Genomic DNA, 18,084 nt, shown 5'->3' with positions numbered 1-18,084 from the left:
AAAAAAAAACGACAAAAAACAATATTCACGTGCTTATCGTTAGACTGGTTTTATATGTTAAAGTTGTTTGTTTCTTTCTTTTTGTTTTATAAAGTGAAATTGAAAGAGAAATATATCATAAAGAAGAAATGTTTAGAAACAAGCTGTTGGTGCGCATGCGTTACCTACTTTTCATTTGTTTTACAAAAAAAAGTAAAACAAAAGTGGCACACAAAACTCATTTCGTTGTGCAAAGTGAGAGCGAGAGCTTGATTGGAAAGTAAATTTTAAGGCCAAATTAAAAAAAGAAAACAAAAACACATTTCCAATGTTGTGTAGTTAGAAAAATAATGTTTAATTTTTTTTTAATAAAAAAACATATAATTTTCTCAAATAAATACGTTATTAAAAAAAATTAAGTCAAATGTAATTTTAAAATTGAAAATTAAGTAAAATCATAAAAATAAAATAAAAATTTAAATTTACATAAACTAAATAAAATTGATCACTATTTAAAATTATATTAAAAGTTAATTATTACCAATAAAATGAAATAAAAGTGATAAGATATACAAAAACAAAAAAAAAATCAACTAAACTAAACTAAATAAATAAAATAAAATAAACATAAACATAAAATTACAAATAAACTAAACTAATTTAAAATTAAATAGATCTTTAAATATTAAAAAATATTAATCGATTAAAATAAAATATTTTTTTTTTTTAAATAATAAATTTTTTTAAAAGTAAAAATAAATAAACATTAAAATAAAATAAAGTTTATTAAAAAATATGTAGTTAGTATTTTTTAATAAATAAATTTCTTTAAAAAAAATAAAAATAAATATATAAAAATTTTTTTAAAATAAATATTGTTTTTTAAATGTAAATAAATAAAATTAAATAAAACCAAAAAAAATTAACTAAATAAATATAATTAAATTAAATGAAAAAAAAAAATAAATAATAATAAATAAATATTTTTTTCTTAAATAAATAAGATTTTTTAAAATTTAAATACATTAAATTAAATAAAACAAAAAAATTAACAAAGTAAATATAATTAAATTAGAAATGCCTTAAATAAGAAAATTTAAAATTTTACTTAATTTTTAAACTATAACACTAAAATATTTTTAAATTGTTCCACATAAAATTAAAAAAAAAATAATTACAAAACAATACAAATAAATTAAATTAAATTTAAAATATTTAAATTGCATTAAATTTAAATTGCATTAAATAAAAACAAGTTTACAATTTTACTCGATTTTTAAACTTAAATACTAAAATATTTTTATTTTTTATTTTTAAATTGTTCAAAATAAAATTTTAAAAAAATAAATAATTACAAAACAACACAAATAAATTAAATTTCAAATGTTTAAACAAATTCTATTAAATAAAATCAAATTTACAAGTGTACTTAATTTTTATTTGTTTACATTTATATAATTTGTTGTAATAATTGTCTATTTATATTAATACCAATAATTAATTGCAAAAAAAAAAATAATGGAATGAAACTAAAAGTAGTTAAGTATAATTTAAAATAAATTGCATATATAATTTTTATATATTTCAACTAAATTACTTTTAATATTTTTCAATTAAAATTAATAAAAATAATTAATTAAAAATAAATTACATTAAATTAAAAAAATATTTTAATATATAAATAAAAACAATGTTACAATGTTTAACTATTTACAAAACAAAAAAAAAAACAATTTTATTGTTCAATTAAAACAAATAAAAATAGCTCATTAAAAAATAAATTAAAAATGTTTAACTATAATTAAATAAATTGCAATAAATAAAAACAATTTTACTATTATAAAATGAATAAAATAAAATTAAATTAAAATAAATTAAATACAAATAACTAAATTGCAATTTATTTTATTACAAATAATAATGGCATGAAATAAAAATAAATTTACAATCTTACTTAATTTTTAAATGTTTACATCAAAATAATTTGGAAATCGATAAATTAAAATTAATAAAAATAATTAATTAAAAAATTAAATTAAAAATATTTAAATACAATTAAATAAATTGCAATTTATTTTATTGCAAGCAATAATTGCAATAAACAAAAACAATTTTACAATTATAAAATTAATAAAAAATATTAATTAATGAAATAAATTAAATTAAATATATATACATATAATAAAATATAAATTTCATATCAAATACTAATAATAAATAAAATACAATTTAAAAAATTAAAAATTTTATAAGATTTGCTTTAAAGTAATTTTCAAATTGTTCTATCAAATTATTACAAAAAATAAATTAAATTGAAAAATATTTAAGTATAAATAAATACATAGCAGTTCTTTTTATTTCAAATAAAAATTATATTAAAAAATATTTTTATAAATTTTATTAATAAAAAAATTAATAAATACATTAATAAAAATAAGATTTAATAATAATAATTAAATATAACAAAATGAACTAAATACATATAAATACAAATAAATAAATATTATAAAAACTATTTATAACATTTAGTATTTATATAGTTAAACATAATACATTCTAAAAAAGTGAAATTAATAATTTTTATAAAAATGAATTTTATTTAAAATCATTTAACAAAATTTATTTTTGTTCTGTTAGAAATATTTAAAAACATTTACTTAAATTGATTAATTTTATTAAATTAAATTCAACAAAAATATATCAAAATTTAAACAAATTGAATGTATTTAATTGCTCTTTATGTTAAATAGATTTATTTAACATTATAGATAAATATTATTTTTCTTTGTCTTTTTATCTATAATCAACTTTTTGTCTATAAATCTTCATTCGTTCGATATGGTTTTAAGAAAGTTGTGGGTTAAAAATCTTGTTTTGATTTAGATTTCAAAAATCGCTCTAATTTCTCTTCTTCGCTCACTCTCTCTAGCACTCACTCTCGATGAATTTACCACACACAAAGTGTTGTGTCCTCTTTTTTTTATGATAAACACAAACATCTGCTTGGTTTGTGGCATCAAGTTTTCATTTTCATTTGACCTGGTTTGCTTTCATCTAGCCAGTCAGAAAGTAGCAGACATGCCTTTTCGTTACCAATTTTTAAGGCCAAGCCGGCTTTTTCTTTTTTTCTTGTTGTTTTTTTTGCTTCTACCAATGGTATTCCAAAAGAAAAGTATGTCAGTAGTAAAATCAAACGCACATACACTTCAAGCCATCAAGAAGATATTTGAAAGCTAGACATAGATATGCTATCAAACAAAACAACAACAAAAAAGAGAGATTTCCTCTCACTTTATAGGAATAGTGTTAAGATTTTTGTTTTACATATGGGTGTTTGTTGGTTGTTGTTGTTGCCAAACGATGAATTTGTTTTTATTGTAACACAATTGGAAAGATCTCTAATGGATCAAGAGACATTAAGAGATATGCATTTTACTTTTCGTTTAGATAGAAGAGTTTCTATTATGTTAAATAATTGTAGGTTATAGAAAAAAATGTTGGGATGACTTTTCCATGGAGAAATTTTTGAGAATCTTAAGGCTAAAAAGTGAAATTGGATTTATTTGGGTTAATAATTTAAATGTAAATTCAAAAAATACCCTATTAATATGAAATGAAATGAAATTTAAAATAAATTACTTTAATTTAGTCTTAAATTAACTTAATTTAAAATAAAATTCAAAATAAAAACAAAAATAAATAAAAAATAAATAAAATAAAATAGAGTAAAATAAAATAAAGTAAAATAAAATAAAGTAAAATTAAATAAAATAAAATAAAATAAAATAAAATAAAATAAAATAAAATAAAATAAAATAGAATAAAATAAAATAAAATAAAATAAAATAAAATAAAGTAAAATAAAATAAAATAAAATAAAATAAAATAAAATAAAATAAAATAAAATAAAATAAAATAAAATAAAATAAAATAAAGTAAAATAAAATAAAATAAAATAAAATAAAATAAAATAAAATAAAATAAAGTAAAATAAAATAAAATAAAGTAAAATAAAATAAAATAAAATAAAATAGAATAAAATAAAATAAACTAAAATAAAGTAAAATAAAATAAAATAAAATAAAATAAAATAAAATAAAATAAAATAAAATAAAACAAAATAAAATAAAATAAAAGAGAATAAACTAAAATAAAGTAAAGTAAAGTAAAATATAATAAAATAAAATAAAATAAAATAAAATAAAGTAAAATAAAATAAAATAAAGTAAAATAAAATAATGTAAAATAAAATAAAATAAAATAAATTAAAATAAAATAGAATAAAATAAAAAAATAAAATAAAATAAAAAAATAAAATAAAATAAAATAAAGTAAACTAAAATAAAAAATAAAATAAATAAAAAATTAAATTAATTAAATTTAAAATTTAAATTTAAATTAAAATAAAATAAAAATATATTAAAATTTAGAAAAATAAATAAAATACAATAACATGAAATAAAATAAAATTAAATTAAAAAAAATAAGATATTATTAAATTTAATTATTGTGAATTACATCAATTAAACTTAAATTAAATTGAATTTATTAATTACTAGATTATAATCTTCACTTTCTATTTATTCTCATTCTATATTTGTTTTGCCATTAATTTCGAAAAAAAATCTAAAACCAAACTCCAAGTCACTTTTTTTCTCATTTCATTCAATAGTAGGCCAAAAGAAAGATCACCACCACCACAACTTTCTTTCCGATGGTTTACAATCTCTCACAAAGATGGTCTTAAAACTATGGCTTTATAAAAGACATGAAATCAAAAAAACAATAAATCGGTCTTTTTTTCTGGGTCATGACCTCGCTTATTTGTGGGATTGATATAGATATGGTAATGGAGAGCGAGCCAAAGCCCTTTCTTCTAAAGCAGCAAACAAAAAACGTGACTTTGTTTTGTAGGTGGGTGAGATTTTTTTTTTACCAAACAACAACAAACACTACAAAAAAAAAAGAGAAAGTGTAACATTTAGATTTGCTCTACACTCAAACTCAATGTTATGGTTATTTGGTGAGCCTTGGCGAGTTTAGAATGTGTGAGAGTGAGTGTGTGTGTGCATGAGTTTGTTGTTTTTTGTATAGGCAAGGGCTTAAGAGCTCTCTGGTCATCAAGCCTAAGCGAACAATGACAGCTGTAAAGTTAGCATTAATGTAACGTCGGGCATTAAAACAAAAAAAAAAAAAACAAAAAGGCAATGACCCAGTTAAAGGGCCTTCCTAGGTGGGGAAAAAATATAAAGATACACTCACACACACTCGCAGACAAAAACAGTCAAACATTTAAAACCCTCCAAAACAAAAAAAAAAAAAAAAACGAGAAACCATTAAAATCGTGCAATGAACATCATGACAACATGACAAAGTTTACCAGGTTTTTTTTTTTGGTGAGGTTTGGTGTTGGTGTTGTTGTTGTTGCTGTTGTTCTTTTTAACTTGACAACATTTGCAAACACCAAGGTTTATCATTACACTCATTTCCTGTAAGGGATAAATTTTCTTGCTAGCTTTTTTAACCTTTAGTTTACGTTGATATTTATTTTTTTGGAAGGGTCTTATACATGTCTACAGCTGTTGTTAATTTAATATAGAGATATTAAAAATTCAAAATTTGTTTTTGTGGATTTTTGAAAACACCTGCTATTTATTAATTTTTTTTTATTAATATGGAAACATAAAAATTTTCTTCTATTTACAGCGGTGCGATTTGGTCGCGTGCCAAAACGTGAAAAGGCTCGTATATTAGCCGCCATGCAACAATCAACACAAAATCGTGGCCAACAGAGAGCTTTAGCCTCTGAGTTGGATGATCAGCCGCGTTTATTATCAGCCGTGCTGCGAGCCCATTTGGATACATGCGAGTTTACCAAAGAAAAGGTGGCCGCCATGCGTCAAAGGGCTAGAGAATGTCCTTCATATTCTATGCCTACCTTATTGGTAAGTAGAAAAAAAAATAAGTTAATTTTTGTTTTTTTATTTTTTGAGATCGGGGATTCTTGAAAAACACAATGGCAAATAAAAGGCACATAAACAAATTGTTCAATTATAGTTTAACCATTTTTTCAGGATCCTATTAAATATTTACTCACAACTTATATACCTACATGACCTTAACACATACCCAAGCATATAGTAGATAGGTGCTAATCTTATAGACTAGCAAAAAAAATTAAATAACAAATACTAGTATTAGAGCAAATATGCCATACTTTAAGGTCTTTAAACCAGGAAATTAGAGATACAAGATTTAATTATAATTTTTCTTCAATGAAAAGCAAATAATTAGAAAAAATAGAATGGTCTTGGAAACTAAGCTGAAGTCAAACTAGCCTAAATAAAAAAAAATAATAAAAAAATAAAAACAACAATTAAAACAATTTTAATTACTACAAAAATTAGATAAGATTCTTGGCAATAAGGTTTTCGAGTCATGGGTTTGACTTAGAAATAATGAGGGGAAAAATAGAATTGATAGAAAAACATAAAAGTTTTCAATGAAAAAAGTTATATTTTTTTGTTTTCAAAGCGATAAAAAATCGATTATTTCCTATTTTTTTTTTAATTTGTGTTTTTATTTTTTTTTTAAGTTTAATTTGTTATCCCTCTATAAGTGTGTGTGGGATGCCTATGAGAATATTTCCTAAAAGAGATAATGTTCAAGAGATCGCAATATCACAAAATTGAAGAGATCATGATCAAAAAGAAAATCCAAATAGAATAACGTATAAAAAATTCTTTCTATAATCATATCTCTCTCATCGCAATATCACAAAATTGAAGAGATAATGATCAAGAGAAAATCGAAATAGACTAACGGATAAAAGATTCTATAATCATCTCTCTCGTCGCAATGTCATAAAATTGATCAAGAGAAAATCCAAATAGAATAACTAAAAAAAATATCTCTATAATCATATCTCACAAAATTGCTCTTATTTCTATATTAGGGAAGAGACATAGTTAGATCATTTTGATTCTCTATAAGCGATAACTATCACTGTGTGTGTGGCATGTCTATGAGAATATCTCCTAGAAGAGATAAGAATAATAGATTCTCTGCAATTCATTTATCTCTCTCTCTCTCTCTCTCTCTCTTATCGCAATATAATAAAATTGCTTTTATTTCTATTTCATAGTGAAGAGACAGGGTTAGATATTTTTGCTTTTGCATTTCCTTTGTAATTTTGGTTTTGTTTAATAAATCTTCTTATTTAAATTTATTTAAAAAACGATATTCTCTATAAGATATCTTCTCTAAGAGATAACAATTAAGAGAAAATCCAAATAGAATAAATCATAAGAGATTCTCCATAATTTATTAATCACAATACACATGTTTTTATTTCCATTTCATGTCTCATACAGGTTTAGAAACCTTCTTGGTTTTCTAGAACTTAGATATCATTTCCTTTTTCCTTTTTTCGTTTTGTTTAATAAAATCATTCATATCATGTTACCAAGTACTTTAGATTTTGCCTAATTTTTGTGTTATTTTACTCTTCATCATTGTTTTATGGTTTTTTTTTCTTGTTGTGGGTATTGTGCTTTTTTGTACTCACACAGATATAGACATTTTCAAGGTTAATAAATAACACTCCTCAAGGTCGTCTCTGTTGAGTTCGTTCTTTATGTATATATATAGAGAGAGACTACAAATATATATATATAAATTCTGAAAACAAAATAACATGAATACCTACAATTCTTAATTGTCTACTTTAAAATGATGATGAAAAGGCAAAAACAAATCACTCACAATCACAAATAATATAACCCCACCCCCCATCCCACCTTCGGCCATTCACCAAAATTATCGAATGCAATGACAAAAAAACAAACAATCTAACAAGATTCAAACAAGAGCTTTAGATTAAATTGAATTTTTCGTAGATTTGTGTGTGTCTGTGTGATATTTGTTTTAATAGAAATTATTTATAAAGAAATTTTGTACCAAAAAAAAAAAAAAAAATCATTAGAGTTTCTAAGAAACTCCAAAGACAAAAAGCCAAGATTATAATATTTTTATTTAATATTGATTTATTTTGTTTCAATACAAAATTTCTAGAAAAACAAAAAATCATTAAAAAATTAGTTAATTAATATTTTTTTAATTAAATCCAACAATTAGTTATTGAAAAAATTATCGATTAAAAAAAATAATAAAATTTTTTAAATATTATAATTTTTTCTAAAATGAATTACAGAATAAATTATTTTTTATTGATAAAATCAAATAATTTATAAAAAATTTTAATTTTTTCTAATTATAATTTTTTCTAAAATTTATTTCAGTTTAATTTTTTTATTCAGAAATTATATTCATTTAAATTTTCTAATTATTTCTAATATTTTTATATTACAAAAATCATTAAAAAGAAATTAGTTAATTAATATTTTTTTTTAATTATATCCAATAATTAATTAAAGAAAAAATTATTTTATTGATTGAACAAAACAAAACAAAAATATTTATTAATGCTTTAAAATGTTTTGTATTTATATTTTTGTTTTTAAATTAATTACAGGATACATTATTTTATTGAATAAATTTTATAATTTGTTTCTTATTATAGTTTTTCTAAAATTAAGTACAGAAAAAATATTTTATTGAATAAAATTTTTCTTAAATTAATTACAGAATAAATTATTTTATAGTTTAAATAAAAAAAATATTTATTAATATTTAATTTTTTTTTTCTAAAATTTATTAAAACAAATTATTTTTTTCTAATTATAATTTTTTCTAAATTAATGTTTTTCTAATATAAAATTAAATTTTAAATATTATTATTATTTTTTTTTTATTATCACTAATAATTGAAAACAATAGTTTGATAACTGAAACAAAAGTATTAGCCTCTAAAAATTATATAATTAAAACTAAAAATAATATTACCCACCTTAAAATTATTTTTTATATATATATTATTTTTTTTTAACTATTCCCTTATCACTTTCACTATTTGTCTATGTTTCCTCTATAAAATATAGCCTTTACTAGTAATTGCTACAATACCCCCTTCCATATAGTAATAATTAATAGTAACAATGATAATAAAAACAATAACAAACTACCGGCCATTGTCTCGTATGACTATAGAGCGACGGGGACATAAAAATCCAGTGTCAATGTTTGTACTTGACTTTGAATATTTGAATATAAGAAATTAAAAAAAAAAACACAATAACTATATCAACACACGGAAAACAATTAAATTATTATACTACACGAAATTGAAGGTAGTATGTTATTGTTGATAATTAATATGAAACAAAAAATAAATGTTTTATATAAATTTGTTAATTTTTTATTTAATTAATTGTTAACTCAATTAAATTGGAGAGAATGATAATAAGACTTCAAAATTTAATTAAAATTAAAATTATTACAATTATAATTAAAATTAAAATGAAATTAAATTAAAATTAAATTGATAAACTTAAAAAAATTACAACCCTATCACTACAACTCCAAGTCTAACCAAGTTTCAATGTTAAATTTAAAGAAATAAAGAAGCTTTCTCTATAATCACTCTTGCTCTCTCTCTCTCTTTCTCTCGCTCTTGCCCATAGCAACGGTTTAATATAAAGAGCCAGTGATGTCAACACTCTTAGTAATTTAAATTTAATTTTTTCACAGTGGAAAATAATGTAATGATTTTTTTTTGTAATATCAGATATTTTCTCATTCTTTTTTTTATTTTTTGATTTTCTCTATGTATTATTCTCGCTCTCTCTCTCTCTCTCTTGCTCTTAGCAAAGGTCTAATATAAAGAGCCAGTGAGGCTTACACTCAGGGTAAAGAAAACTAAAATTAAATAAATAAAGCAATACAAAAAATATTTATTATGGTTTTAAAATGTTTTTATAAATATTTTTTTATTACATACATATTTTTTTAAATTAAATTTAAATTTTCTTTAAAGAAATATTGGGGATATTTTTTCTGTTGAGAAATTTCTATTATTAAAAAAAATATATATTATAATATCATAAATTAAATTAAAATTTTCTTTAAAGAAATATTGGGAATATTTTTTCTGTGGAGAAATTTCTGTTATTAAAAAAAGTATATAAAATAAAATTATAATTTAAATTTTATTTATTTATTAAAAAATTTTAAAACCGTAATAATTTATTTTTTTTTGCATATTTTTGAAAAGAAAGAACAGAATAGAAATTTCTCTATAGAAAATAAAATATTGGGGATTTTTTTCTGTGGCAAAATTTCTATTATATAAAAAAATATATAAAATAAAATTATCATTAAAATTTTATTTATTTTCTATTAAAAAATATAGATATTTTTTTAAATTATATTACATGTTAGCCTGATACCGAAACAGGCAATTGACGTCCAAATGCATTATATGTCCATAAAGCTCGAAAAATAATTGTATAATTAGATATTTTTTTAAATTAAATTAAAATTTTCTTCAGAGAAATATTGGGTATATTTTTGTCTGTGGAGAAATTTCTATTAAAAAAAAATAAAATAAAATAAAATAAAATAATATAATTATGATTTAAATTTTATTTATTTTTTTATTCAAAAATTTTAAAAATTATTATTATTTTTTGGTATTTTTAAATCTTTATCCATAACTGAAATCGTTCATATACACACATTAAAAAAAATTAAATAAAATAATATAATTATGATTTAAATTTTATTTATTTTTTAATTAAAACTTTTTAAAACCATAATTTATTTTTTTTGTGGTATTTTTTTAAAGCTTCACCTATAACTGAAACTGTTTTATACCCCACATTTAAAAAATCATCTACTGTTTCCGGTTTGAATTTCATTATTATTCCCTTTCAATATATAATATTTTGTTTTTATTTATTTATTTGAAATATATTAAAGATGTTTTGTTCTTTGCATACCGGTTTCTTCATGTATATTTAAAACGTCTGTGTTTTGTTTTGTTGGCAAAAATGATGTCTATATACACATTTAGGTAGGTAGGTAGGTAGGTGTAGCAACAAAACACACACAGAATATAGTACATATAGACAAACGTATGTGAGCAGAAGAAGTACGTACCCACATTACCGGCAATTTGCACTTGACCAAGGCTATCATAAACACACACACGCACGCCCATACAAACGATGCCCCAATCACAACAACACCAACAAAAAATACCCTTGGCTAACGTCATCATCTTTTATGTTAGAAAAAAACCTACATATATTAGGTTGTCTCTCTTGTATTGATGATGATGAGTTGAGTACTAAAAGAGTCTATGTGGTGATATTCTCTAGGTGAGAGATAATTCTCCCAATAACATAAGCCTACAGCATTGCAATTATTCTAGTGTCTCTGGGTGTGTGAGTGGGTAGGTGGGAGTAGGGTTTGTGTTAATTGAAAGAGTGTGAATTGCCAAAATTTTGGTTAAAGGTACGATCTAACATTTATGTCAAAAAAAAAAAAAACAAAAAACATTGAGAGCATGTCTAAGACCATTTTCATATGAGATCGTTTTGCTTGTAGTATGTGAATAAGGTGTATGTATGTTTGTGATTTGTTCTGTATACTAAATACTTGAATAGAAACAAATATTTTTCAAGGTTAATAATAAATGCCTGCCTTTTGTTGCTATTGCTTTTGTCATCGTCGTAGTCGTCGTTGCTGACGTTGTTTTTTTTTTTTTATTTTATTTTACTTTGTATGTCGTGTTGACTTGTTATTGTTTTTTTTTTCGTTCTATAAATTTCATTGTCATAGTATAGGAAAAAAAAGTGACGTTAAAACCGTTCTAAAATATGCACAAGCCACCACCACAACAACAATAACACTAACAAATATAGATTTGTTGTGTTGTTGTTTTTTTGTTTATAGTTTATAGATATATATCCACTATAGCATTTGCAAACCGGAATAAATATTTATAGTGTTTTTTGGTTTTTTGTTGAGTGGGAGTGGGTATGGGTATACAGCTGTTGTAAACCCATAGTTATTTTCAAAAAGGGGAGAGGGTGGTGGGTGTTGGCAATTTCTAATTCTCATCAATAGTTGCAGTTGGCGCCGCCACTACAAAATAAAAAAAAACTAACAATGAGGAAACTATAAAGCAAATGCCTTGAACTTTTGGGTTATTGACCTTGAAAGCGAAAGAGAGAAATGAAAAAATGCATACTATTCTCTTCTCGTCTCAATACTTGCCTTGTGATTCTCCTCTAATTTGAAGCATATGAACTACAAGCCTAACGAAGATTAACCGTAAAATTTAGATTTCTCTGTAATCACTCTAGATCTCGCTCTCACTCTCCCTCTTGTGCTCTTGCCCATATCAAAGGTGTAACATAAAGAGTCAGTGATGCTTAAACATTCAGAGTAATTTAAATTTAATTTGTTTTTACAGCTCAAAAATAATCTCCACAATCATAATATGAATTTTTTGGAAAACATCAAATATTTTCTGAATGTTTTAAAGATATTTTGATTAAATTAAAATCAATTTTTTAAGAAACTTTCTCTATAATCACTCTTGCTCTCTCCCTCTTTCTCTCGCTCTTGCCCATAGCAACGGTTTAATATAAAGAGCCAGTGATGTCAACACTCTGAGTAATTTAAATTTAATTTTTTCACAGTGGAAAATAATGTAATGATTTTTTTTAATATCAGATATTTTCTCATTCTTTTTTTATTTTTTGATTTTCGCTATGTATTATTTGAGACTTTTGTTTTTGTTGCGCAATAAAGTCTCACCTGATTGGTTGGTTTATGGTTATGATTTCTCTGTTGTTTCTAATGCTATTTTGTTTTGTATTCGATTTTATTAATGCTCTTCCTGTTGACCTTCGCGTGAACTTTTCATATGTCATATAACTGTGTATTATTTTTCTAACTAATGACGATGTAGTTTACATTAGAAAACCCAGCAAAAAAAAAACACGTGGCGTATATAATTTCCTTATGACATGCAAGGTTTTTCCGCAAAATTATAGAGAGAGTAGCCATAAAAAATATTTTTACTTTTAAATAGAAACAAAAAAATCAAAATCTTTTGTTGTCCTTCGTCTAATCCTTTATTTTCCTCTCTTCTATTTTGCAGGCCTGTCCCTTAAATCCCGCCCCCGAATTACAATCCGAACAGGAGTTCTCACAGCGTTTTGCCCATGTCATACGTGGTGTCATTGATTTTGCCGGTATGATTCCTGGTTTCCAATTACTCTCGCAAGATGACAAATTCACTTTGCTAAAGGCTGGCCTCTTCGATGCTTTGTTCGTGCGTTTAATTTGTATGTTTGATAATTCCATCAATAGCATTATCTGCCTGAATGGTCAGGTGATGCGCCGTGATGCTATACAAAATGGTGCCAATGCCCGTTTCCTGGTGGATTCCACATTCAATTTTGCCGAACGTATGAATTCCATGAATTTAACAGATGCCGAAATTGGCCTCTTCTGCGCTATTGTTTTGATTACCCCCGATAGACCGGGTTTGCGGAATATTGAATTGATTGAGCGTATGTATAATCGTTTGAAGGGATGTCTTCAGACGATCATTAATCAAAATCGTCCCGATCAACCGGAATTTATGGGCAAGCTGCTAGAGACAATGCCTGACTTGCGAACGCTGAGTACTTTGCATACAGAGAAATTGGTGGTATTCCGTACGGAACATAAAGAGTTGCTGCGTCAACAAATGTGGTCGATGGATGATGATCAACAGATTTTGTCGAAATCTCCCAATGCCTGGGATGATCATCGCATGGATGTGGAGGCTAAGAGTCCATTGGGTTCTGTCTCCAGTACTGAGTCGGGGGATTTGGAATATCAGATAGCCAGCACTACAACAGCGCCTGTACACCAGCTTAGCAATAGCCATCAGCAGACCTCATCGTTGGCCTCTTCGGCTCCTTTGCTGGCAGCCACTCTCTCCGGCTCTTGCCCTTTACGCAATCGAGCCAACTCGGGCTCATCTGGTGACTCCACAAATGAATTGGATATTGTAGGCTCCCATGCTCATTTGACGCAAAATGGTTTGACCATCACACCCATTGTACGGGCACATTCCCACCAACAATTGCACCACCATCTGACGGTCGGATCGGCCCAGCACCGCTATCGTAAATTGGATTCACCCACCGACTCGGGCATTGAATCGGGCAATGAGAAAAACGAATGTGGCAGCAAAAATGTTAGCTCCGGAGGATCATCGTCTTGTTCCAGTCCGCGTTCAAGTGTCGATGATGCTTTGGATTGTAGCGACCATCATACGGGAGCAGCTAGTACGACACAAGTCACAGTGTCGGTATCACCGCAACCGATGACCGTGGCAGCCACCTCAACCTCGAATGCCACATCGTCGGCGGCGGCTACCCTGAAGCGGCAGATAGTTGATGATATGCCGGTATTGAAGCGTGTACTACAGGCCCCGCCCTTATATGATACCAACTCCTTGATGGACGAGGCCTATAAGCCTCACAAGAAATTCCGGGCTTTGCGTCATCGTGATTTTGAGGGTGGTGAAGGTGATGCCACCAGTTCGACCAATGCAAATGTGAATGCAACAACAGCTTCCTCAGCTACGTCGTCGTCATCATGTATACCTGCTGCAGCCTCAACTCCTCCCATGGTTAACAGTCCCCCACCAGCAGCTGGCCCCGTATCTGCAACAGCGGCGGCGGCGTCGGCCGCTGTATCTGGCCAATCATCCTCCACCAGCCATGTTTTAATTGTCCCCCAAGCTATGCATTCCCCACAATCGGCCCCCTTTGTAGCCTCACCGCCGGCCATTGCTCAACACCAAAGCCAATTGCATATGCATTTGACCAGGCCAACACCCACGAACTCAAACAGTGGAGCCGCAGCACATCAGCCGCAGCCCTCCTCTCTGTCGAGTACCCATTCGGTTTTGGCCAAATCTCTCATGGCCGAACCGCGTATGACGCCAGAGCAAATGAAGCGTTCCGATATTATCCAGAACTACATAATGAGGGAATCATCTTCGTCCAATAATCTAATGGCTTGTTCACCCCACGGGCCGGGAAGCCGCAGCCCGGCTCCGGGCCACAGCATGCATCATGGTCTGTATCCGGTTGGCAGTAATTCACCCAACTCTAGCAGTTCACCGAATTCCAATTGTAATTCACCATCGACAACCACAGTGACGGCATTGGCCTCTCCACCCCCCGCGGCGGGAGGTGGACGATGGGCGGGCCATTCGGTTATAACCACCACAACGATAAATCAACGCCAACAATCAGTGTCGCCCAGCAGTAATGGTTCATCATCATCCTCCACCTCATCATCATCATCCTCAGCGGGAGGCGGTGTGTATTTCCAATCACCGCATTCAACCTCAGCCTCTGTATCACCGCCCAGACCCTCACCCTCGGCCATGAATACACCGCCTAGGCTATTGGAATTACAAGTGGATATAGCCGATTCGCAACAGCCCTTGAATTTGTCCAAGAAATCACCAACCCCACCACCCAGTAAATTGCAAGCCTTGGTGGCAGCAGCAACGGCAGCCCAACGTTATCCCACAACAACATTATCGGCCGATGTAACGGTGACAGCAACGGGGGCAGGAAGTCCCAACTCCGTGGCCGCAACGGCTGTAGCCTCAGTTAATTCTTCGTCTTCGTCAACACCAGCCCAACATCAAATCCAAAAAGTTATGCTTGAAGCGTAAGTGTGGCGAGTCTAAAGGGAGTGTTTGACTCAACTCATTAACCAAAATGGAAGAGAGCGAGTAAGAGAGCGAGAGCAAGCATTGAGAGCAGAAGAATGCTACCTAAAGTTTTTTTTCGGAGACTTTAGTTTTAAACAGTATTTGTATTTGTGTTAAACGAAGAGATCTTCCGTTGTGCGCTCCGTGAGGAGAGGTGGTTGGGTATAATGGAACCCCTCTACCAGCTCTCCAAACTTTTGCTTTACCCGGCCCTAAGCTTTGAATAAAAGCTGTGTTTTTTTCGAAATTTGTTTTGGGAAATTAAAAAAAATCCTAAATTTTTTTTGGAAAATCAAAAAAATCATATATTTTTGTGAAAATGAAGAAACAAAAGTCCAAATTATTTTGTTTGTTTTTTCTTTTTTAAATTAAACAAAAGCATCCTATTTTGTTGTGTAGTTAAAAAAATCCTAATCTTTTTTTTGGAAAATTAAAAAAAAAAATCTTTTAATTTTGACAAAAAACCAAAACAATTTTTGGATTTTTTTTTATTTTCATTAAAATTTGTTTTTTTTTTTTTGGGAAAATTACAAAAGAATCCAATTTTTTTTTTGTGAAAATTAAAAAAAAAATCCTATTTTTTGTAAATTTAAAAAACAATAATAACATCAACAAAAACACAATTCAAAATGTTCGAGACTGATAACACAAAAAAAAAAAATCTTTGCAAAAAACCCACACACACAAAAGTTTTAAAAAAAATCTTACAAAGTAAAACTTAAGAAGACATCAGGAAGATGAAGGGCGTAACTAAAAAAGGCCTAGGGTGTACAAAACAAAAACTAAAAAAAGGCATAAACCATTTCCTTAACTCCTTAAAAAACAACAACAAATTACAGGGGTGGGCAAAAGAAAAAGTTGATTATATATTTCATACTTTTTTTGCTGTTAATATTAAAAAAAAAATAAATTACAAAAAAAAACAACAAAAAACCCAAAAAATAATTATATTATAAATTGAATTAAATTATTGAAAAAAAACAACAACAAAAACTGTACAAACAATTTATGCATGCAATTAAGTAAGAAAAACAAAAAATTATTATATATAGATATCCTTTTTTTTTAAATTTTAAAATTATTTAAAAAGGAAAAATAACCTACACACACACAAACCACTTATATTTATAAGCTTGAATTTAATGAAGAAAAAAATATGCTACACACAAACAAAATTTGACAATGAACCTGTATTAAATGAAACCATTTTTGTTTTTAAGATAAATAATAATAATTTAATTTTAAATTAAATGGAATACCTAACCACTATAAAACAAATTTTACTTAACCCTTAACAAAGGATAGCTATGAAAAATGATTGAGAAGAAGATGACAAAAAAATCGAACTCATTTATATAAGGATTTAGAAAATCCTTTTTTGTCTTCTCTACAATTTCCTGTAAAAATTTCTTCAAAACATTTTTTTGACTCCTTCACTCCCCCCCCCCCACCACAAAAAAAAAATGTTGAAATTTTTATTATTACTTCTATTTTTAAATAATAAATTATTTTCTAATAATTATCAAGAACTCTGCGAGTTTTAAAAAAATATCTATGATTATCCATACATATATATAAATATTTTATTTAAGGCATATTTATATATGTCTTTGATATAAGGATCCATTTTAATGTTAAAATCAAAATGGTTCCTTATGAAATCTTTTTGCTTTACAAAAAGTGGCAGTTGTTACAAAATAAAAACCTTTTTTTTGATTTTGTTTTTTTTTTTTTTAAATGAAATACTATAATTATTATTTTTCTAAAATTATATATATAATTAAAAATATTATTATTTTTTGTTTTACAGTTATAATTATTATTTTATTATTATTATTATTTTGAATTACCCATTGTTTTTATGTATTTAATAAAACCTAAACTATATAAGAAAAACAAAAAAACTTTATTATAAATAATTATTATTTAATTTTAATTATGATCTTTAATATATTTTAGTATAAACAAAACAAAAACCAATATCCTTAAGTTTTTACTTTTAACTAGTTCTACAACAACAACAACAACAAAAGAAAATTTCCATTACAAAAAACCACAAAAAAAATAATAAACAAACAACTTTTTTTTAAAAAACAAAACAAACTATTTTTTTATTTCGTTTTTATTTTCTTATTTCAGTTTTTTTATAATAATTTGAAAAAATTTTTTGGTTAAAAAAAAAAAATAATGATAATAGGCCCAGGTCATTTCCTCCACCATGGTTTCTAATACCAATAGCCAAAAATATTCTACCAACATTCTATCAAACAAAAAATCATGTTTTGCAACATTTTATCTCTATAGAAAATTTTCTGAAAATTTTATTTCTTCAGAAAATTTTGTCAAAATTTTATTTCCATAGAAAAAAAAATGTCAAATTTTTATTTCTATAGAAAGAAGTACTC

At 26.1% G+C, this 18,084-nt stretch overlaps 1 protein-coding gene across 6 annotated transcripts in view; it reads left to right on the top strand.

The window, feature by feature from the left end:
- Eip75B (Ecdysone-induced protein 75B) overlaps positions 1-17,127 on the top strand; it is a 329,326-nt gene extending 312,199 nt beyond the window's left edge. For all 6 annotated transcript variants that reach the window (XM_075305938.1, XM_075305937.1, XM_075305939.1 and 3 more), the window contains 2 exons: positions 5,686-5,924; positions 13,052-17,127. In XM_075305938.1, coding sequence (XP_075162053.1) covers positions 5,686-5,924; positions 13,052-15,640 — 2,828 coding nt within the window. In that variant the 3' untranslated portion in view covers positions 15,641-17,127. The remainder of the gene's footprint in view (positions 1-5,685; positions 5,925-13,051) is intronic.
- The last annotated feature ends 957 nt before the right edge of the window (positions 17,128-18,084 follow it).

The sequence above is a fragment of the Haematobia irritans genome, chromosome 4, assembly GCF_050003625.1.
Source record: "Haematobia irritans isolate KBUSLIRL chromosome 4, ASM5000362v1, whole genome shotgun sequence".
In the NCBI taxonomy this organism is placed as follows: domain Eukaryota; kingdom Metazoa; phylum Arthropoda; class Insecta; order Diptera; family Muscidae; genus Haematobia; species Haematobia irritans.
Note: the sequence above shows the minus strand (reverse complement) of the source record. Positions and strands in the feature narration are given on the sequence as shown.